This window comes from Ranitomeya imitator, chromosome 1 (assembly GCF_032444005.1).
Source record: "Ranitomeya imitator isolate aRanImi1 chromosome 1, aRanImi1.pri, whole genome shotgun sequence".
Classification (NCBI taxonomy): Eukaryota; Metazoa; Chordata; class Amphibia; order Anura; family Dendrobatidae; genus Ranitomeya; species Ranitomeya imitator.
In genome coordinates, this window is record NC_091282.1 from 129,473,095 (window position 1) to 129,496,195 (window position 23,101).

Sequence of the window (23,101 nt, forward strand, 5' to 3'; positions counted from 1 at the left end):
CAAACCTCAGCAGGTTCTGAGACAAGGGGTGTACTGGAACCTGGTAGTAGGCACTCTTTAGGTCGATAGTACACATGACCGCATCTTGATTTATGAGCTGAATTGCTGAATGGATAGATTCCATGCGGAACCTTTTGTATCTCACCCAGGCATTCAAAAGCTTTAGGGAGGAATAGTGACCCTTTCCCATCTCTGAGTGAGGGACCGGAATTATTACCTCGGTCCTGAGCCTGAGCATGTCCTGTAAGTCTTTTAGTATGGCCGAATCTGCTGTGACGATAGTAGGTGCAATGTACCTCTCTGGGGGAGGAGCGTAGAGTTCTGTGCTGTATCCCTCGGAGACAGTACTGAGAACCCACTGACTGAGTAATCTGAGCCCACTTTCCTGCAAACCTCCGAAGCCTTCCCCCGATGCCAGTGGCGTCATAGTGACTTATTTTTGTAGGATGGGCTAAAGAAAGAACCTCTGTTCCTGTTACTCTGTCCATGGGAGCCTCTGTAGGATCCTCTGCTGGACCGACCCTGACCTTTAGGGTCGAACTGCTTTCTAGAGAAGAAACCTCTCCGAAAGGACTGAGAACGTTTAGGCCTGTCCTCAGGAAATCCCTTTTTTTTTATCACAAGCTGACTCAAGGATAGAGTCCAAAGCAGGTCCAAACACCCTCTGTCCTGAGAACGTTATAGAGCAGAGTTTGGATTTAGAGGCGTTGTCACCTGACCATGACCTCAGCCACACAGCTCTCCTAGCCGCGTTAGATAGTGAACTGTTACGGGCTGAAAATCTGACTGATTCAGCTGTCATATCCGACAAGAAAGCAATTGCTGACTTCATTATAGGAAGGGAATGTAGAATATCTGATCTAGGAGTCTTATTGGATAACTGCTCTTCCAACTGCCCCATCCATAAGTACATAGACCTGGCCACCGAAGTGGCTGAAATGTTTGTTCTAATCAGGGCTGCAGAAGCTTCCCAAGCCCTCTTAAGGAGGATGTCGGCCTTCCTATCCATAGGGTCACGAAGACTAGAGGAGTCTTCGAAGGGTATAGCAGTCTTTTTAGTGACTTTTGCCACGGGAACGTCAATTTTAGGGACCTCTTCCCATAACTTGACTTCCTCAGAGTCAAATTGTAGACGACTTTTAAAGTCATGAGATAGCACCAATCGGCGCTCAGCCTCCTTCCATTCCTACAGGACCATAGTTTGATATGATCACTTATGGGAAACACGGTCAGGTTTTGTGCCACAAGTCCCCCGAACATCAAGTCCTGTCTGGACTGTGGTTTAGAAGTATCTTCAATCTGCATCGTATTCCTAACAGCCTGGAAAAGTTCATCTGTCTCTTCAGACTGGAAGAGATACTTCCTGGCTCGGTCCTGGTTCTCCAAAGGAATTTCTCCCTCCTCTTCTGATAGCAAATCCCTGAGCTCGGAATCTTCATCAGAAGAATACTCAGGCTCCCCCTGGGTTTCCTCCTGCCTGGGACGCTTGCGACCAGCTATGGGACTGGTGGGCCGAGACTGCGAAAGGCTGGATATAGAAGCCTGCACCTCTTCCCGTATTAGGGATCTCATCTCAGAAAGCAGGGATGTCTGCTCATCTTTCATGACCTTAGAAGTGCAGGATGCACAGAGGGTCATGCCGTTGGAGTCTGGGAGCTTAGTATAGTATACAGGCCATCTGACGCTCTTCGTCGTGACCTGCCCAGATTTTTTAACCGTGGCTGGGGGAGCAGCGGGGATTCCCTTTATCCTAAACGACATAAGATAGGGAGTAATAGGCTAGAAGGTACGAGGTAGTTTCTGAGTTTAAGGATGTACTGCCCCAGGCAGACTTACCCCTTCCTCGTTGATGCTGTCTTCCATAGCCGATGCTGAAGCAGACAATATGAGCCACTGCAGGGGCTGGACGCTAATGCAGTAGCGACCGCTCTGTTTGGCATACTCCTTAGTGGAGCGTCTGCCTCCCCCGCTCAAAAGAACGCCACCGGAAGGGACGTCTCGCCGGCACTGGTGAAACCGAAAGTGACGCGGCTACCTTAGACACGGAAGTGCCGGCTTGCTGTAGCGTCTCCAGGACTACGCGCTCTGCAGAATGGAGGCTGGATCGCCGCCGCGTCTCGAACCGAGAGCCCCCCCACTGGGAGGAGCGGTTCAATCCCGGAGCATCGTCCCACTCCGGGCCTCTGGGGTAGAGGGACTCCCCTCCGGGGAGTTTCGACCCTGAGCCGCTTGACAGAGGGAAGGATTGGATGACCGCCCGATCCCCCTGAGCTCGGTAAGCATGCACTGCTTCTCTACGTGTGTCTCTCCATGCAGGGACAGGAAAAACACTGAGGATTGGTAGGTGGTTCTGGATATTTGAACTCTCGTGTGTTTCCTGTCCCAGCAAGGAGGAGAAGGACATCCTCCAGGGTGCTGTCAGGAGGGACGTCCTGGAAAAAAGAATAAAATCATCTCACTGAGTATTTCTTAAAACCTACCGTTATAATGGACAGCTATGTTCTGGTTGTAAACTTATACAGCTGCCAATCACTATGTGTGGGAAAGAAAGACTTGCAGGCTCTCTATAGACGTCCATACACACCTCATCCATTGTTACCGTATATACTCAAGTATAAGCTGACCCGAGTATAAGCCGACCCCCCTAATTTTGCCACAAAAAAACTGGGAAAACATAATGACTCGAGTATAAGCCTAGGGTGGAAAATGCAGCAGCTACCGGTAAATTTCAAAAGTAAAAATAGATACCAATAAAAGTAAAATTAATTGAGACATCAGTAGGTTAAGTGTTTTTGAATATCCATATTGAATCAGGAGCCCCATATAATGCTCCATAAAGTTTGATGGGCCCCATTAGATGCTCCATATTAAAATATGCCCCATATAATCCTGCATAAAGGGTAATAAGGGCCCCATAAGATGCTCCATAGAGATATTTGCTCTATATAGTGATGCACAAACGTTATGGCCCCATAAAATGCTCCATACAGATAAATGCCACATATAGTGCTGAACAAGCGTTATGGCCCCTAAGATGCTCCATACAGACACTTGCCCCATATAGTGCTGCACAAGAGTTATGGCCCCAAAAGATGCTCCATACAGTCACTTGCCCCATATGCTTTGATAAAAAATAAATAAATAAATCACATACTCACCTCTCGTCGCTCAGGACCCCCCGCACTTTCAATATTCACCGCTCCTCGTTCCGGTGCGTCTCCGTCTTGAGCACTGACGCTCATGCAGAGGGCGTGCACTGACCACGTCACCGCGCCCTCTGACCTGAGCGTCACAGCCAGAGGACGCTGAAGACGGAGCCTTACCGGAACGATGAGCAGGTGAATATCGCGCAGCGCTCTCCTCCCCGTATACTCACCTGTCCCTGGCGTGGTCCCTGCTTCTTCCAGCGCTGCATCTTCTTCCTGTACTGAGCGGTCACAGTTACCGGTCATTACAGTAATGAATATGCGGCTCCACCTATATGGGAGGTGGAGCCGCATATTCATTACTGTAATGAGCGGTACCATGTGACCGCTCAGTACAGGAACAAGCTGCAGCGCTGGAAGAAGTAGGGACCGCAGGGACCGCGCCAGGAGCAGGTGAGTATAATTACACAGCCCCCGCCCCCCCTCCCCTGCCAACCCCTGGGTATGACTCGAGTATAAGCCGAGAGGGGGACTTTCAGCCCCAAAAAATGGGCTGAAAATCTCGGCTTATACTCGAGTATATACGGTACATTACCACCTCTATATAATAAAACGCACCTTCTTTTGCCAAATCTCCGATGTTGACATATTCCAGACCAGTTCGCTCTGCCAGCTCTCTGCCCAGAGTTGTCTTACCAACACCTGGCGTACCTGAAAGATGACAAGTGTTAGGATATGTTCACATTGTGAGGATTTTATTGCAGAATGATAAGGCTGTCTCAGGAGAATGGATGAGATTTAGAGAATGTTCCACATTAAAATCCAAAGCAAATATTCACGTTACGTGAAAAGGTATGCATGGCAGTATATAGGTGCACTCGTTTATCCTGGTAGCAGTAGGCTGGTGACTGGGCAGTATATAGGTGTAATCTGCTCTCCTGACAGCAGTAGGTTGTGGATTGGGCAGTATATTGGTGTAGTCTGTTCTCCTGGCAGCAGTAGGTTGGGGACTGGGCAGTATAAGGGTGTAATCTGCTCTCCTGGCAGCAGTAGGTTGGGGACAGGGCAGTATATGGGTGTAATCTGCTCTCCTGGAAGCAGTAGGTTGAGGACTGGGCAGTATATAGGTGTAATCTGCTCTCCTGGCAGCAGTAGGTTGAGGACTGGGCAGTATATGGGTGTCATCTGCTCTCCTGGCAGCAGTAGGTTACCTACTGCTGCCAGGAGAGCAGATGACACCCATATACTGCCCAATCCACAACCTACTGCTGCCAGGAGAACAGATTACACCCATATACTGCCCAGTCCCCAACCTACTGCTGCCAGGAGAGCAGATTACACCCATATACTGCCCAGTCATCAACCTACTGCTGCCAGCAGAGCAGATTACACCCATATACTGCCCAGTCCTCAACCTACTGCTGCCAGGAGAACAGATTACACCCATATACTGCCTAGTCATCAACCTACTGCTGCCAGGAGAACAGATTACACCCATATACTGCCCAGTCCCCAACCTACTGCTGCCAGGAGAGCAGATTACACCCATATACTGCCCAGTCCTCAACCTACTGCTGCCAGGAGAACAGATTACACCCATATACTGCCCAGTCATCAACCTACTGCTGCCAGGAGAGCAGATTACACCATATACTGCCCAGCCATCAACCTACTGCCTGCCAGGAGAGTAGATTACACCCATATACTGCCCAGTCCCCAACCTACTGCTGCCAGGAGAGCAGATTACACCCATATACTGCCCGGTCCACAACCTACTGCTGCCAGGAGAACAGATTACACCCATATACTGCCCAGTCATCAACCTACTGCTGCCAGCAGAGCAGATTACACCTATATACTGCCCAGTCCTCAACCTACTGCTGCCAGGAGAGCAGATTACACCCATATACTGCCCAATCCACAACCTACTGCTGCCAGGAGAACAGATTACACCCATATACTGCCCAGTCATCAACCTACTGCTGCCAGCAGAGCAGATTACACCTATATACTGCCCAGTCCTCAACCTACTGCTGCCAGGAGAGCAGATTACACCCATATACTGCCCAGTCCTCAACCTACTGCTGCCAGGAGAGCAGAGTACACCCATATACTGCCCAATCCACAACCTACTGCTGCCAGGAGAGCAGATTACACCCATATACTGCCCAGTCCCCAACCTACTGCTGCCAGGAGAGCAGATTACACCCATATACTGCCCAATCCACAACCTACTGCTGCCAGGAGAACAGATTACACCCATATACTGCCCAGTCCCCTACCTACTGCTGCCAGGAGAGCAGAGTACACCCATATACTGCCCTGTCCACAACCTACTGCTGCCAGGAGAACAGATTACACCCATATACTGCCCAGTCATCAACCTACTGCTGCCAGCAGAGCAGATTACACCCATATACTGCCCAGTCCTCAACCTACTGCTGCCAGAACAGATTACACCCATATACTGCCCAGTCATCAACCAACTGCTGCCAGGAGAACAGATTACACCCATATACTGCCTAGTCATCAACCTACTGCTGCCAGGAGAACAGATTACACCCATATACTGCCCAGTCCCCAACCTACTGCTGCCAGGAGAGCAGATTACACCCATATACTGCCCAGTCCTCAACCTACTGCTGCCAGGAGAACAGATTACACCCATATACTGCCCAGTCATCAACCTACTGCTGCCAGGAGAGCAGATTACACCCATATACTGCCCAGCCATCAACCTACTGCCTGCCAGGAGAGTAGATTACACCCATATACTGCACAGTCCCCAACCTACTGCTGCCAGGAGAGCAGATTACACCCATATACTGCCCGGTCCACAACCTACTGCTGCCAGGAGAACAGATTACACCCATATACTGCCCAGTCATCAACCTACTGCTGCCAGCAGAGCAGATTACACCCATATACTGCCCAATCCACAACCTACTGCTGCCAGGAGAGCAGATTACACCCATATACTGCCCAGTCCCCAACCTACTGCTGCCAGGAGAGCAGATTACACCCATATACTGCCCTGTCCACAACCTACTGCTGCAAGGAGAGCAGATTACACCCATATACTGCTCAGTCCCCAACCTACTGCTGCCAGGAGAGCAGATTACACCCATATACTGCCCAGTCCTCAACCTACTGCTGCCAGGAGAGCAGACTACACCCATATACTGCCCAGTCCTCAGTAGCAGTAGGTTGATGACTGGGCAGTATATGGGTGTAATCTGTTCTCCTGACAGCAGTAGGTTGGGGACTCGGCAGTATATAGGTGTAATCTGCTCTCCTGGCAGCAGTAGGTTGGGGACTGGGCAGTATATGGGTGTAATCTGTTCTCCTGGCAGCAGTAGGTTGTGGACTGGGCAGTATATGGGTGTAATCTGCTCTCCTGGCAGCAGTAGGTTGGGGACCGGGCAGTATATGGGTGTAATCTGTTCTCCTGGCAGCAGTAGGTTGGGGACCGGGCAGTATATGGGTGTAATCTGCTCTCCTGGCAGCAGTAGGTTGAGGACTGGGCAGTATATAGGTGTAATCTGCTCTCCTGGCAGCAGTAGGTTGAGGACCGGGCAGTATATAGGTGTAATCTGCTCTCCTGGCAGCAGTAGGTTGAGGACCGGGCAGTATATGGGTGTAATCTGTTCTCCTGACAGCAGTAGGTTGATGACCGGGCAGTATATGGGTGTAATCTGTTCTCCTGGCAGCAGTAGGTTGATGACCGGGCAGTTTATGGGTGTAATCTGCTCTCCGGGCAGCAGTAGGTTGTGGACTGGGCAGTATATGGGTGCAATCTGCTCTCCTGGCAGCAGTAGGTTGTGGACTGGGCAGCATATATGGGTGTAATCTGCTCTCATGGCAGCAGTAGGTTGGGGACTGGGCAGTATATGGGTGCAATCTGCTCTCCTGGCAGCAGTAGGTTGGGGACTGGGCAGTATATGGGTGTAATCTGCTCTCCTGGCAGCAGTATGTTGGGGACTGGGCAGTATATGGGTGTAATCTGCTCTCCTGGCAGCAGTAGGTTGGTGACTGGGCAGTATATGGGTGCAATCTGCTCTCCTGGCACCAGTAGGTTGTGGACTGGGCAGTATATGGGTGTAATCTGTTCTTATGGCAGCAGTAGGTTGGGGACTGGGCAGTATATAGGTGTAATCTGCTCTCCTGGCAGCAGTAGGTTGTGGACAGGGCAGTATATAGGTGTAATCTGCTCTCCTGGCAGCAGTAGGTTGGTGACTGGGCAGTATATGGGTGCAATCTGCTCTCCTGGCACCAGTAGGTTGTGGACTGGGCAGTATATGGGTGTAATCTGTTCTTATGGCAGCAGTAGGTTGGGGACTGGGCAGTATATAGGTGTAATCTGCTCTCCTGGCAGCAGTAGGTTGTGGACTGGGCAGTATATAGGTGTAATCTGCTCTCCTGGCAGCAGTAGGTTGTGGACCGGGCAGTATATGGGTGTAATCTGCTCTCCGGGCAGCAGTAGGTTGTGGACTGGGCAGTATATAGGTGTAATCTGCTCTCCTGGCAGCAGTAGGTTGTGGACAGGGCAGTATATAGGTGTAATCTGCTCTCCGGGCAGCAGTAGGTTGTGGACTGGGTAGTATAAGGGTGTAATCTGCTCTCCTGGCAGCAGTATGTTGGGGACTGGGTAGTATATGGGTGTAATCTGCTCTCCTGGCAGCAGTAGGTTGAGGACCGGGCAGTATATGGGTGTAATCTGTTCTCCTGGCAGCAGTAGGTTGGGGACTGGGCAGTATATGGGTGTAATCTGCTCTCCTGGCAGCAGTAGGTTGGGGACTGGGTAGTATATGGGTGCAATCTGCTCTCCTGGCACCAGTAGGTTGGGGACTGGGCAGTATATGGGTGTGATCTGTTCTTCTGGCAGCAGTAGGTTGGGGACTGGGCAGTATATGGGTGTAATCTGCTCTCCTGGCAGCAGTAGGTTGGGGTTGGGCCAGTACTCACCAGTCAGCAGGATATTGGGGCGCCTCATGGTCACACAGATCTATCTCGCTCGGTCACGTGCAGCACCAGTCACGCACGTTGTATCCTTACACATACTGGAGGCGGGGCGACGTGACGTCACAGCTGAGGCCTGCATCATCAACCTAGATATCATTACTGTAGTGTCAAAAATACATAAATAACATCCTGGCCTCATAATTATCATAGCGCGATATTTACGATATGGATTATACAGAGGAACCAATAAAGCAAATTTCTGCCCACATCAAACATGGCGCCGCTGGCTTCACCACCAGTAGCTGCTGTCTGTCTGCGTCGGTGACGTTGATGTGAGGCGCTGGCAGGGTGAGCACTTACTGCACGGCAAACCGTTACTGCAGACAGGAGGCGATTTGTTGTGGTGTTCGGAGGTGAGTGCCCGGATGGAGTTCTGTCTGCAATGAATGAACCAGCCGGGGCTGGAGGAGGAGGTGACATTGCGCCTATATACACTGCCTGCTCTCTAGTTACATTGGTTTACACCTGTGGAACTACAAGTCCCACCCCTCGCTTATACACATGCACTGAGCTGAGAAGAGCGCTGTGTGGTAATTGGCAGGAGCTATAATAACTGAGGTAACGGCTGCTGACATGACATATCATGGACATGTACGATCCGGGCACGGCTGGCATACAGGCACAGGTAGGCAAGGCTGGTATGCTTACAGGTGGGCAATGCAAGTGCAGGCTGGTGTACAGGTGAGCACAGCTGGTATACAGGCTGGTAGGTAAGTGCTGGCTGGTATGGCTGGTGTACAGGTGGGCATGGCAAGTGCAGGCTGGTATACAGGTTGACACAGCTGGTATACAGATCGGTAGGTAAGTGCTGGCTGGTGTACAGGTGAGCACAGCTGGTATACAGGCTGGTAGGTAAGTGCTGGCTGGTATGGCTGGTGTACAGGTGGGCACGGCAAGTGCAGGCTGGTATACAGGTGAGCACAGCTGGTATACAGGCTGATAGGTAAGTGCTGGCTGGAATGGCTGATGTACAGGTGGGCACGGCAAGTGCAGGCTGGTATACAGGTGAGCACAGCTGGTATACAGGCTGGTAGGTAAGTGCTGGCTGGTATGGCTGGTGTACAGGTGGGCACGGCAAGTGCAGGCTGGTATACAGGTGAGCACAGCTGGTATACAGGCTGGTAGGTAAGTGCTGGCTGGTATGGCTGGTGTACAGGTGGGCACGGCAAGTGCAGGCTGGTATACAGGTGAGCACAGCTGGTATACAGGCTGGTAGGTAAGTGCTGGCTGGTATGGCTGGTGTACAGGTGGGCACGGCAAGTGCAGGCTGGTATACAGGTGAGCACAGCTGGTATACAGGCTGGTAGGTAAGTGCTGGCTGGTATGGCTGGTGTACAGGTGGGCACGGCAAGTGCAGGCTGGTATACAGGTGAGCACAGCTGGTATACAGACCGGTAGGTAAGTGCTGGCTGGTATGGCTGGTGTACAGGTTGGCACGGCAGGTGCTGGCTGGTATACAGACCGGTAGGTAAGTGCTGGCGGGCATGGCTGAAATACAGGCACACAAGGCAAGTACGGGCAGACAGGTCCAGGGAACCTGAGAACTAGCACAAGCGTGCAGACCGCTGACATTACACTTTGCTCAGGCACCTTCCATCAGGTAAAAACCAACCCAGTTGTGCGTTATTTGTGGGACAGAACACTGACATCGGTGGAAGTAATCACAAGAAAAAAAAACGCTCGAGGCAGATATTTAGATACCTGAGAATGCGGAATATAAATGGTTCAAAAATAGTACATTTTAGAAAAGACATTTAACAACCATGAGTTGTAAGAAGTTAGTATTAGACAAATGTCATATAAATGTACAACTGGATAATGTCTCAGGCAAAGTAGGCATAATTTACAAAATAGTTATAGGGAAACATATTACCCACACATGGAGGACACTCAGGTTGTTATCAGAACAGTTAAAAAAAAAAAAAAGCCCCGACGCGCCTTTTTAATTTTGTCTGATAAGTGAAGGTCTGACTTCTGGAACCATCTGCAATCCCTAAAACAAGGCACTGCTACACTCTGAAAAGCTGGTGCTAAAGTGGATGTTGTTACCGCTCACAATCAGGGGATGTATAGAAAATACAACGTGGCCTTAGGCAATGTGCACACCACGTTGTGGATTCCATTGCGGAATTTTCCACAGCGGATTTGCAAAATCCGCAGTGAAAAAATGCTGCGGTTTTTACTGCGGATTTACCGCGATTTTTAATACAGATTCTGCTGCGGTTTTCCATGTGCAGTTTTCTATTGGAGCAGATGGAAAACCGCTGCGGATTATGCACAAAAAATTGACATGCTGCGGGAAATAAACCGTTGCGGAAAATAAACCGCTGCGTTTCCGGTCGTTTTTTTTCCGCAGCATGTGCACAGCGGTTTTTGTTTTCCATAGGTTAACATGGTACTGTACACCACATGGAAAACTGGTGCAGATCCGCAGCGTCAAAAACGCTGTGGATCCGCAGTAAAAACAGCAACGTGTGCACATAGCCTTATTCTCTGCACAGCATCAGGAGGCTGCTGCGCTCTGCCTTGGAAAATCTTGGATTTCCACTGATCAGATACTGATTATCCTTTTAAAGGGAATCTGTCACCCCTGGATGATATTGATCTATTACTATGGGCACACAGGTAATAGAATGTTACACCAGTCTTGCCTGTATGCCTCATAGCTGCGGTAGATCTTGAGACATGTATTTATAATGTTATATGCTAATGATTTCTCCCAAGCTCCGGGGTGTGCGCTGCCTGGAAGATATCCCTGCCTCCTGACTTCATTATTATGGTTCCCCCTCCCATCAGCATCACACTGACCTGTTTGGTGCTGTAATCCCGCGCATGCGCTTTGCACACGCACCCTGTCTGCCCTCCTATGTGCAGTGTCTGCATTGATCTTCAGCAAAATGGGAATGAATGGAGAGTTGCTCATACTCCCCGCCGATTCATTCAAATCTGACATTGAACATATTAAAGGTTAGCCCTGCTGTTCCAATCTCATCTGACACTGACCAGAGTCGAGCGCAGCATAATGCTTTATCTTTAGTGTCATAGACTTGTTTGGAGCCGGTGGGCATATGCATAACACGCCATCTCAATCATCTCCTTTTGCCCATGGACACAAGTTGCCCCGTTCTTAGTTGTTGGGTATACAGTACAGCGGCGATAACTTGTTTATATTGATGTATGCCATGTCATGTTTTTTGTTTTTGATTAACACATTTATACATGAATGTCTCATTTCCTTGTTATAGTGCAGACCCCACATATCATGCAGCGCTGAGCTGATGGGAATTTTACAACTTTATAATGTCAAAGACATCTTGCAGAAGGAAAGTCTCTTCTGCTAAGGTAATGAGTCGGCTTTCTAATGTTATAAGAATTTTTAGATTGCATTTAAATTCTGTATCTTCCGTGCATACTTCAGGCTTTTGAACATCTTTTAACCACTTCAGGTTTCTAAAACCACCACGTGGATAAAAGTGAGCCGACTATTCTTCAGGCATTTTCTACTCAGAAGACGCTCTATACTTAACAATATATGTCAATAGGAAAGCTTGAAAGACTCCCGGGCATTTTTGTAGCACACTGTCATTGTACTTAAAAATGCTAGTGTTTTCTTTCTTATTCAATGGAGTGAAAAGAAATGACCGGAGAACGATAGTAAAAAAAAATGGCACAAAAATCATAGGGGAAAAAAACAAAATCACCATATACTTACCTGTCCGCAGTAGTCCACGTAATCCAGAGTGTCCCATGGCAATCTCACATATAGAACAGTCACATCGGGGGATGTGACTGCTCTACCTGGCCGCCGGTGATACACTGACAGGGGTAATTGTCCTGTGCTCCGCTCCCCCCGTGCTCATGTCCGCTCCCCCTGTGCTCCAATCACCCTCCCCGTGCTCCAATCACCCCCCCCTGCACTCCGTTCCACCCCCCCCGTGCTCCGTTCCACCCACCCGTGCTCCGTTCCACCCCTCCCGCGCTCCGATCCACCCCCCATGCTCCGATTCCCCCCCCCCATGCCCCCCCCCACCCCATCATACTTACCGATCCTGCCGGGGTCCGTCCGTCTTCTCCCTGGGCGCCGCCATCTTCCAAAATGGCGGGCGCATGCGCAGTGCGCCCGCCGAATCTGCCGGCCGGCAGATTCGTTCCAAAGTGCATTTTGATCACTGAGATAGATTATATCTCAGTGATCAAAATAAAAAAAAATAATAATAAATGACCCCCCCCCCTTTGTCACCCCCATAGGTAGGGACAATAAAAAAATAAAGATTTTTTTTTTCTTTTTTCCACTAATGTAATGTTAGAATAGGGTTAGGGGTAGGGTTAGGGCTAGGGTTAGGGTTTCGGTATGTGCACACGTATTCTGGTCCTCTGCGGATTTTTCCGCTGCGGATTTGATAAATCCGCAGTGCTAAACCGCTGCGGATTTATGGTGGATTTACCGCGTTTTTTCTGCGCATTTCACTGCGGTTTTACAACTGCGATTTTCTATTTGAGCAGTTGTAAAACCGCTGCGGAATCCGCACAAAGAAGTGACATGCTGCGGAATGTAAACCGCTGCGTTTCCGTGCAGTTTTTCCGCAGCATGTGTACAGCGATTTTTGTTTCCCATAGGTTTACATTGAACTGTAAACTCATGGGAAACTGCTGCGGATCCGCAGCATTTTCCGCAGCGTGTGCACATACCTTTAGAATTAGGCTATGTGCACACGGTGCGGATTTGGCTGCGGATCCGCAGCGGATTGGCCGCTGCGGATTCGCAGCAGTGTTCCATCAGGTTTACAGTACCATGTAAACCTATGGAAAACCAAATCTGCTGTGCCCATGGTGCGGAAAATACCGCGCTGAAACGCTGAGTTGTATTTTCCGCAGCATGTCAATTCTTTGTGCGGATTCCGCAGCGTTTTACACCTGCTCCTCAATAGGAATCCGCAGATGAAATCCGCACAAAAAACACTGGAAATCCACGGTAAATCCTCAGGTAAAACGCAGTGCCTTTTACCCGCGGATTTTTCAAAAATGGTGCTGAAAAATCTCACACGAATCTGCAACGTGGGCACATAGCGTTAGGGTTGGAATTAGGGTTGTGGTTAGGGTTGTGATTAGGGTTATGGCTACAGTTGGGATTAGGGTTAGGGGTGTGTTGGGGTTAGTGTTGGAGGTAGAATTGAGGGGTTACCACTGTTTAGGCACATCAGGGGTCTCCAAACGCAACATGGCGCCACCATTGATTCCAGCCAATCTCGTATTCAAAAAGTCAAATGGTGCTCCCTCAATTCCGAGCCCCGACGTGTGCCCAAACAGTGGTTTACCCCAACATATGGGGTACCAGCATACTCAGGATAAACTGCGCAACAATTACTGGGGTCCAATTTCTCCTGTTACCCTTGTGAAAATAAAAAAATGCTTGCTAAAACATCATTTTTGAGGAAAGAAAAATTATTTTTTATTTTCACGGCTCTGCGTTGTAAACGTCTGTGAAGCACTTGGGGGTTCAAAGTGCTCACCACATATCTAGATAAGTTCCTTGGGGGGTCTAGTTTCTAAAATGGGGTCACTTGTGGGGGGTTTCTACTGTTTAGGCACACCAGGGGCTCTGCAAATGCAACGTGATGCCCGCAGACCATTCCATCAAAGTCTGCATTTCAAAAGTCACTACTTCACTTCTGAGCCCCGACTTGTGCCCAAACAGTGGTTTACCTCCACACATGGGGTATCAGCGTACTCAGGAGAAACTGGACAACAACTTTTGGGGTTTAATTTCTCCTGTAACCCTTGGGAAAATAAAAAATTCTGGGCTAAATAATTATTTTTGAGGAAAGAAAACGTATTTATTATTTTCATGGCTCTGCATTATAAACTTCTATGAAGCACTTGGGGGTTCAAAGTACTCACCACACATCTAGATAAGTTCCTTTCGGGGTCTAGTTTCCAAAATGGGGTCACTTGTGGGGGGTTTCTACTGTTTAGCCACATCAGGGGCTCTGCAAACGCAACGTGACACCCGCAGAGCATTCCATCAAAGTCTGCATTTCAAAACGTCACTACTTCAATTCCGAGCCCCGGCATGCGCCCAAACAGTAGTTTACCCCCACATATGGGGTATCACCGTACTCAGGAGAAACTGGACAACAAATATTGGGATCAAATTTCTCCTGTTACCCTTGGGAAAATTAAAAAAATCTGGGCTAAATAATTATTTTTGAGGAAAGAAAACGTATTTATTATTTTCACGGCTCTGCATTATAAACTTCTGTGAAGCACTTGGGGGTTCAAAGTGCTCACCACACATCTAGATTAGTTCCTTTGGGGGTCTAGTTTCCAAAATGGGGTCATTTGTGGGGGATCTCCAATGTTTAGGCACACAGGGGCTCTCCAAACGCGACATGGTGTCCGCTAACAATTGGAGCTAATTTTCCATTTAAAAAGCCAAATGGCGTGCCTTCCCTTCCGAGCCCTGCCGTGCGCTCAAACAGTGGTTTACCCCCACATATGGGGTATCAGCGTACTCAGGACAAACTGGATAACAACATTTGGCGTCCAATTTCTCCTATTACCCTTGGCAAAATAGGAAATTCCAGGCTAAAAAATCATTTTTGAGGAAAGAAAAATTATTTTTTATTTTCATGGCTCTGCGTTATATACTTCTGTGAAGCACCTGGGGGTTTAAAGTGCTCAATATGCATCTAGATAAGTTCCTTGGGGGGTCTAGTTTCCAAAATGGGGTCACTTGTGGAGGAGATCCAATTTTTAGGCACACGGGGGCTCTCCAAACGTGACATGGTGTCCGCTAAAGAGTGGAGCCAATTTTTCATTCAAAAAGTCAAATGGCGCTCCTTCCCTTCCAAGCCCTGCCGTGCGCCCAAACAGTGGTTTACCCCTACATATGAGGTATCAGCGTACTCAGGACTAATTGGACAACAACTTTCGTGGTTCAGTTTCTCCTTTTACCATTGGGAAAATAAAAAAATTGTTGCTAAAAGATAATTTTTGTGACTAAAAAGTTAAATGTTCATTTTTTCCTTCCATGTTGCTTCTCCTGCTGTGAAGCACCTGAAGGGTTAATATACTTCTTGAATGTGGTTTAGAGTACCTTGAGGGGTGCAGTTTTTAGAATGGTGTCACTTTTGGATATTTTCAGCCATATAGACCCCTCAAACTGACTTCAAATGTGAGGTGGTCCCTAAAAAAAATGGTTTTGTAAATTTCGTTGTAAAAATGAGAAATCGCTGGTCAAATTTTAACCCTTATAACTTCCTAGCAAAAAAAAATTTTGTTTCCAAAATTGTGCTGATGTAAAGTATACATGTGGGAAATGTTATTTATTAACTATTTTGTGTCACATAACTCTCTAGTTTAACCCTGCTGTTCTGTTTAGATTTCACATACACTTGTACTGTTCCCGGTCATTTTTGACCGTCCTTATAAAATAATCATTTTTAGCTAATCTAAGTGGTTTTTCAAAACCGTTTTTGCACTATTATATTGCTTGTGAAGATGGTTGTTCAAATACCAGAAAAAAAAATAAATACAAAGCTTGTTTTATATTTTTTTTATATCCAAAAGGGAACATGGTATTTTTTCGATTTTTGTAAAAATTGATTATTTTTGCAGATAAAAAAAAAATCTTGATCTAAATGTTAACTATAAGTAATAATATCAAACATTATGTAGATATACTTTTTTCAAAGGCAAAAAAAAAAAAAAAAAAAGCTTTTTTCTCTATAAAATGGCAAAAAACGTTGTTTTTTATACACTTATACTGTTCCCGGTCATTTTTGACCGGACCTAACAAAGTTGTGATTTGTACCTAATTCAAGTGTTATTTGATTACCTGTTGCATTGTTTTACTGTATGTGAACATGGTTTTCAATAATCAGATGAAAAATTAAATCAAAAACTTTTATTTTTTGAATCAAATAAATTAACATTTTTTGCAATATTTGCTTCATATTGCACATAAAAACTTTTCTTTATTCTAAACTATATACAAACTTTTTTTAAAAAAAAAGGTTTTTTGTCAAAAACAAATGATAAATGCGATCATTGTATTACTTGCATTGATCACATGTATAATTTACATGACGCTTGCACAAGTATTTTGCACATTTGCAACACATAATATTAGATTTATGGTTACTGGACGTTGGACAGAATGAGCCTCTTTTTCGCTTGCAGCTGGTTGCGATGGTGGAAGCCGTTTCAGTATCAGTGGTGGTCGAAGCTGTTGGCTCGCCGTCTCCACCATGCTCTCGAATTTGTCGGGCCACTTTTTCTGCACTCTCATTTCTTGGATTTCGTGGCCGTGTTTTTACATATGGATTAGTGAGAGACTTCCCCAATTCCTCAATAAAAAGCCGTCGTTTGTGTAATTTTTTATCTTGCCATTTGGGGTTTATTTCCCGCCACAATACAAAGGCATTATAGGCAGATACATCGATCAGGTAGTAAAAGAGAATCATAGGCCACCTATTTGTTTTTCTTTTACATGTATACGTGCCTACAAGCTGGTCTAATGTGTCAACAGCACCTTTAGTGGCGTTATAGTGAAGAATCATGTCTGGCTTTCTGTCATCTCTCTCACTTATTTTTGCATCATGGTGCATGGTGCTCATGAGGATAACTTGTTTATTTTTTTTGGGAACGTACGACCTTTGTAAAATAAAACATTGAACTGTGTACGTCTCTCTTATTGAGGATACCCTGTGGAAGTTCAGGTTTATTTTTTCGTACAGTACCCAGCATAGTTATATTGTTTTTTTGTAACATCTGCCCCAATTGGTAGGATGTGAAGAAATTGTCACAGGTAACGTTTCTCCCTTTGAGTCCATGGGTCAAGTCCAAAACTACCCTCATGCCTTGGTTTTTTTCAGGTCTTTCTAGAGGGTTTTTTCCAATATATACTTGAACATTTGCAGCATATGATGTTTTACTGTCACACAGAGTCCAGATTTTTATACCGTATTTTGCTGGTTTACTTGGAATGTATTGCCTGAATGGGCACCTGCCTCTAAATGACACCAGCTGCTCATCAACAGTGACATTTTCTACGGTATTATAACATTTTGGGAGTATCTCGACCCATTTACTCCACAAATCCCTAATTGGGGCAAGTTTATCTGTGCTTCTTCTTTCAGATCTATCCGTTTTGTCATCAAACCGTAGAACTCTGGAAATTTCGTGGAATCTTTCTAAAGACATAGTGGCCCTAAATATATGGCACCCCGTTTCCGAATTCCACAAACTTTTAGTGGACTCTCCATATGATTTGTATACTCCAGCTAATAGAAGTAACCCGATGTAAGCATTCATAGCCGTCACATCGAAGTTCTTCCATTTATCGCCATAAACCTTTTTTCCCTCAATGTTTGTCATTTGGATAAGTATATTTTGCATGGCTATATTTATGAATAATAGGAATGCCGATTGAATGTCATCAATTCTAGCAATTGCATATCTAGTGGGACCTGGAGTATCTGTGATGACATTTGATGAAGACCTTCTACCAGTCGGAGCAGGAGGCTGCAATTTCCAAACGACATCTTTGTTTTTTGAATTGATTTCTTGCGTCAGACCGGTTGTCGGGGTTTCTACATCAGATTCACCCTCAGAATCCGAGTTCTTGGCAATATCTTCATCCTCACTAATGTTGTCCTCCTCTTCGGAGACATTTTCAGGTGGGACATCCTCGTCTGTATCGGAGTCGTTTATAAACTCCTCCAATTCAGCTTGGGTGAAGTGTCTTCTTCTCATGCTGTAAGGCATCACTGTTGAATGAAAAAATAAAATATATCCATAAACAATGAATGAAAATTAAAATCAAAACAATTTCGCAACAATACACACAATAACGTCCCGTCACACATTGAGATATGCCCTGTGATTATGGTGCTGGAGCGTCGCAAACAAAAATGAGGCATGCACTCATTCTATCACAGCAGTGAGAATATGTACTCATAAGCAGACATTGAGTCTACACAACCCTAATGCTAACCCCCTATCATCCATTCTATCACAGCAGTGAGAATATGTACTCATAAGCAGACATTGAGTCTACACAACCCTAATGCTAACCCCCTATCATCCATTTTATCACAGCAGTGAGAATATTGAATAATTTTAGAATAAAAGAATAATTTATCTGTAACATACCTGTAAAAATGGGACTTCAGAGCTCTGACGTCTGAACCTCTGCTCACTCTGTGTTGTCTCCAGCTGAACTGAAACTCTACACTGCTATGTTATCTGTCTACAGATAAGATCAGAGCAGACACCACCCTGCAGCAGGAAAAAGCTCACAGTACAACACTTTAGGTGAATTCTGCTTAGGACAGCATTGCACAGTGTAATACTGTACAACCAGCAAACACATGGAAAATCAGAAAATCATGATTTACAATATGAAATGTTGACAACTAAATGGAACTAGATCTATATGAACAGCAGGGTAAATAAAAACCAGTGAAATAAATTGCGCATAGCTATACTGGAAGCGAATCCGTCGGCTGTATCGCAACTTGAAAATGTTGGTATGTGTAAATCTTTTATGACCAAAAGTAGTCAGATACATTGATAAATAGTAGTAGATGCAATATATAGTTCAAAATGAGGTGATAGCACCTTTATTTTTGTCAAAAATTGTCTGGAGAGCTGAATAAAGGCCTATCGGTCATTTTTGACCGAACAGTACAAGTGTAAAAAAAATTGTACCAAATAAAGTAAACAAAAATTAAAAAAAAAAAAAAAATCCCACACAGAGTACCCCCCTAATGACGAAAAGTCAGGGAGCCTCAAGTCTCAGAATCACACGCTGAATTTTTATAACATTATAGAATTTCAAAAACGGTCATTTTTGACCTAACAGAACAGCAGGGTTAACAGAATAAAAATTCAAAATGTGAAAATTGCGAAATTTTCGCCAAATTTCCGTTTTTATCACAAATAAACATGAAGCCCAATATGTCACGAAAAAACAATCTCAGAACCGCTAGGATCCGTTGAAGCGTTCCTGAGTTATTACCTCATAAAGGGACACTGGTCAGAATTGCAAAAAAACGGCAAAGTCTTTAAGGTCAAAATAGGCTGGGTCATGAAGGGGTTAAGATTCATTAAAGGAGCCTGTGTCATTATTTCAAATAAAGGACTTTATTCTGGGTGTCTGTGTTTTTATACAATTTGACTATGGGGTTACTAATGGATAGGTGTCTTATAGACCTCTCCATTACTAACCTGTGGAATGATGTCATCTGACAATACAAAGACATCAACCCCACAAATATGAACTCCACTTGCCACCGCTACAGGGCAAGTGGGAAGAGAAGAGGCTAAGTGCCAGATTTGGCGCATCTTATAGATGCACTTTTTCTGGGGCGGCTGAGAGCTGATGTTTTTAGTCTGGAAGAGGCCAGTATCTATGGCCCCTTCCGAGGCTATTAATGTCAGCCCACAGCTTTCTGACTAGCCTTTGCTGGTTACATTTTATAGGGAGACCCTATGTCAATTTTTTTCCGGGGTCCCACTGTAAGCTAGCCATTAAAGCAAAAGCAAACAGCTGTGAGCTGATATTAATAGCCTGGGAACCTTTATGGCTATTGGCTCCTTCCAAGAATATTATCAGCCCTCAGCCATCAGCTTTCCCTCTGCTGGTTATTACAATTATGCAGGAGCCCATGCAATTTTTTTTTTTTTTTTTTTAATTAACGTTTGCTGTCTGGCTACAGCCTATGTACTTTCATTCTGTTAACAATCCTACATAGGCTGGTGACAATGTGTGTGTTTGTGTTTACTTATCTGCTTAAGGTACCGTCACACTGAACGATATCGCTAGCGATCCGTGACGTTGCAGCGTCCTGGCTAGCGATATCGTTGAGTTTGACAGGCAGCAGCGATCAGGATCCTGCTGTGCCATCGTTGGTCGGTGCAGAAAGTCCAGAACTTTATTTCGTCGCTGGACCTCCCGCAGACATCGCTGAATCGGCGTGTGTGACGCCGATTCAGCGATGTCTTCACTGGTAACCAGGGTAAACATCGGGTTACTAAGCGCAGGGCCACGCTTAGTAACCCGATGTTTACCCTGGTTACCAGTGTAAATGTAAAATGTAAATGTAAAAAAAAACCAAACACTACATACTTACATTCCGGTGTCTGTCCCCCGGCACTGTGCTTTCCTGCACTGTCAGCGCCGACCAGCCGTAAAGCAGATTACAGCGGTGACGTCACCGCTGTGCTTTACGGCCAGCCGGCCCTGACAGTGCAGGAAGCACAGCGCCGGGGGACAGACACCGGAATGTAAGTATGTAGTGTTTTTTTTTTTTTTTACATTTACGCTGGTAACCAGGGTAAACATCGGGTTACTAAGCGCGGCCCTGCGCTTAGTAACCCGATGGTTACCCGGGGACCGGCATCGTTGGTCGCTGGATAGCTGTCTGTGTGACAGCTCTCCAGCGACCAAACAGCGACGCTGAAGCGATCGGCATCGTTGTCTAGATCGCTGCAGCGTCACTAAATGTGACGGTACCTTTAGTAATGAGGGTGTCAATAACAGATGCTGACACTAAGCCCTAATCCCATTACCATGGTGCTACTGCAGCAGAAAGAAAAAGGTGACTGTTGAACCAAGAAATTACATCACAAAACTTTTTTTTCTCTAGTCACCTTCCACGACGGCATATGGAGGTTGTCTCTTTGCCCTAATGGGGAACAGGAAACACAAGAGAGGTTAAAAGCACCTCCCACTCGCCAGTGTCTTTCCTGTTCCCCATGGGACAGGGAGAGGTTCCTATATGCTGTAGTGGCCGGTGACTACAGTCATTCTTGCAGGTCTTACCTGCTTTTCAGCCGGGCAGCTGGGGTCGCCTCGTGCCTCTCCGTGGGCTGCTCCCGTCGTCCTGCTTGGCAGGTACCTCGGGACCCTTCCCGGCCTTCCTGCGCCCCCGCGAGGGTAAAGCAGGCCGGGATCCCCAGCCGGGATCCCCAGCCGGGATCCTCTCTGAAGCTTCCCGGCTTCCTCCCTCCATGCTGCTCAGTTCGGCGTTTTGGAAGTGACGTCAGCGGTCGCGCGCGCGTCACTTCCGGTTTTCGTATCTCCCTGAAGCCGGCACTTCCGGGTTTCGCCGGCGGCGGTGTCAGTGATATGGCGTCCCACACGTGGATCCTGGAGGAGGGGAAATCCTATCGCTGGAGGCAGGTGCTAGGAGAGCTACTCCATAAAAGCCTGCTGAATCACCACTGAAGGTAAGACTATAATCTCTTCAGTATGGATGGTTCTTTGTGCCCTGCGTCTGCAGAGCCCAGCGCTGCCCCTGCTTCTGTGAGTACGCAGGGTCTGGATCCGGGAGGTAGTTTTTCTTAGGGGTAGCTCCTCATTCTTCTCTCTCTCTCTGTTTCAGGGAGAAAAGTCTGCCCCTAGAGCTACTATTAGGAAGAAGTGTCCGGTCTGTTCTGCAAAGTTCCTTCCTACCTGGGATAAAAAACTCTGCCAGCCATGCACTGACAGGATAGTTAAAGCCGAGCAACCATCCCTTCTAGATGAGATACGCTCTCTTGTTAAACAGGAGGTACAATCTTCCTTAGCAGCTTTTACACCTCCACCCCCACCTCCGCCACCACATTCCCCAGCTAAGAAGAGGAAGATTCAGGTCGTAGAATCTGATTCGGATTCAGACCACTCGTTTTCTTCATCTACTGGCTGGGAAAATCCAGCATCCCCTAAGGCTGAGGTCAGGAAATACCTCTTCTCCTCGGATTATATTGAGGACCTGGTGTTTGCTGTTCGTAACACTATGGGGCTTGAAGAGGAACCTGTACCACAGTCCATACAGGATCATATGTTTGGTGGTCTCAGATCGGAGAAAAAGGCAGGATTCCCCGTTCATGCTAATGTCGTTAATATGATTGCGCAAGAATGGGAACTTCCTGAAAAGCGCCTTAGTATGTCTTCTGAGATGAAACATAGATTTCCTCTAGAAGGTGACCTTGTCAAACTTGACATTCCCAAGGTGGATGTGCAGGTGGCCAGAGTCGCCAAAAGAACTGCACTCCCCTTTGAGGATGCGTCGCAGCTAAAAGACCCTATGGACAGGAAGATTGAGAGTCTCCTGAAGAAATCCTGGGAGTCTTCTTCTTCTGTCCTCAAGGCTAATATCGCCTCTACCTGTGTAGCGAGGACCCTTTCCTGCTGGCTGGAGAAATTAGAATCGCACATTTCTCAGGGTACCTCTAGAAGTGAGATGTTGGATTCTCTCCCTATCTTACATAAGGCTACTGGGTTTCTGGCGGATGCCTCTCTGGAGTCCGTTAGAATTGCCACCAGATCTTTAATGCTCTCTAACTCTGCCAGAAGAGCTCTCTGGCTTAAGCTATGGAGTGGTGACATCACGTCTAAGGCCAAGTTATGTGCCATCCCCTTTAAGGGAGACTATGTGTTTGGTCCAGCTTTAGACGACATTTTGGATAAGGCGACTGACAAGAAAAAGGCGCTCCCGGAGCAAAAACAACCGAGGAAACGGTTTTTTCGTGCCCCACTGTCTCAGCCCTCTCAGCCGAGGGGTAAAGGCAAGACCGGCAGGTGGAGCTATGCTAAAGGCAGAGGGAAAAATATCTTCGTCCCTCAACAACAACAGCAGCAGCAGTCATTCCAGCAAGATAAACAATGACTCCGACCCGGTGGGGGGAAGACTCTCAAAATATGTGGATCAGTGGGAAAACATCACCAGCTCCCACTGGGTCCTCAATGTTATCAAGGAGGGCCTATTGATCGAGTTAACTTCTACCCCCCCCCCCTCAGGGTCTAAAAATTACCACCCCCTCAACGAGGGATCACAAATTGTTAACATTGGGTCTCAGAGACCTTTTAAGATCAAATGTGATCTCCCCAGTTCCACAATCAGAATGGGGTCAGGGGCATTATTCCCGTTTATTCCTGGTACCCA

General features: G+C 46.7%; 2 protein-coding genes across 3 annotated transcripts in view; one reads left to right on the plus strand and one right to left on the minus strand.

The window, feature by feature from the left end:
* AK6 (adenylate kinase 6) overlaps positions 1–8,227 on the minus strand; it is a 38,052-nt gene extending 29,825 nt beyond the window's left edge. Inside the window, exons 1-2 of the mRNA XM_069750889.1 lie at positions 8,112–8,227; positions 3,765–3,857 (exon numbers count right to left, since the gene is read on the minus strand). Coding sequence (XP_069606990.1) covers positions 3,765–3,857; positions 8,112–8,139 — 121 coding nt within the window. The 5' untranslated portion in view covers positions 8,140–8,227. The remainder of the gene's footprint in view (positions 1–3,764; positions 3,858–8,111) is intronic.
* Positions 8,228–8,415: 188 nt separating this feature from the next.
* Positions 8,416–23,101, plus strand: part of RAD17 (RAD17 checkpoint clamp loader component) — a 74,107-nt gene continuing 59,421 nt past the window's right edge. Inside the window, exons 1-2 of one of the 2 annotated variants that reach the window (XM_069750861.1) lie at positions 8,416–8,521; positions 11,414–11,510. In XM_069750861.1, coding sequence (XP_069606962.1) covers positions 11,469–11,510 — 42 coding nt within the window. In that variant the 5' untranslated portion in view covers positions 8,416–8,521; positions 11,414–11,468. Of the gene's footprint in view, positions 8,522–8,681; positions 8,794–11,413; positions 11,511–23,101 lie in introns of those variants that run through there. The other variant, XM_069750869.1, reaches the window with a different exon arrangement.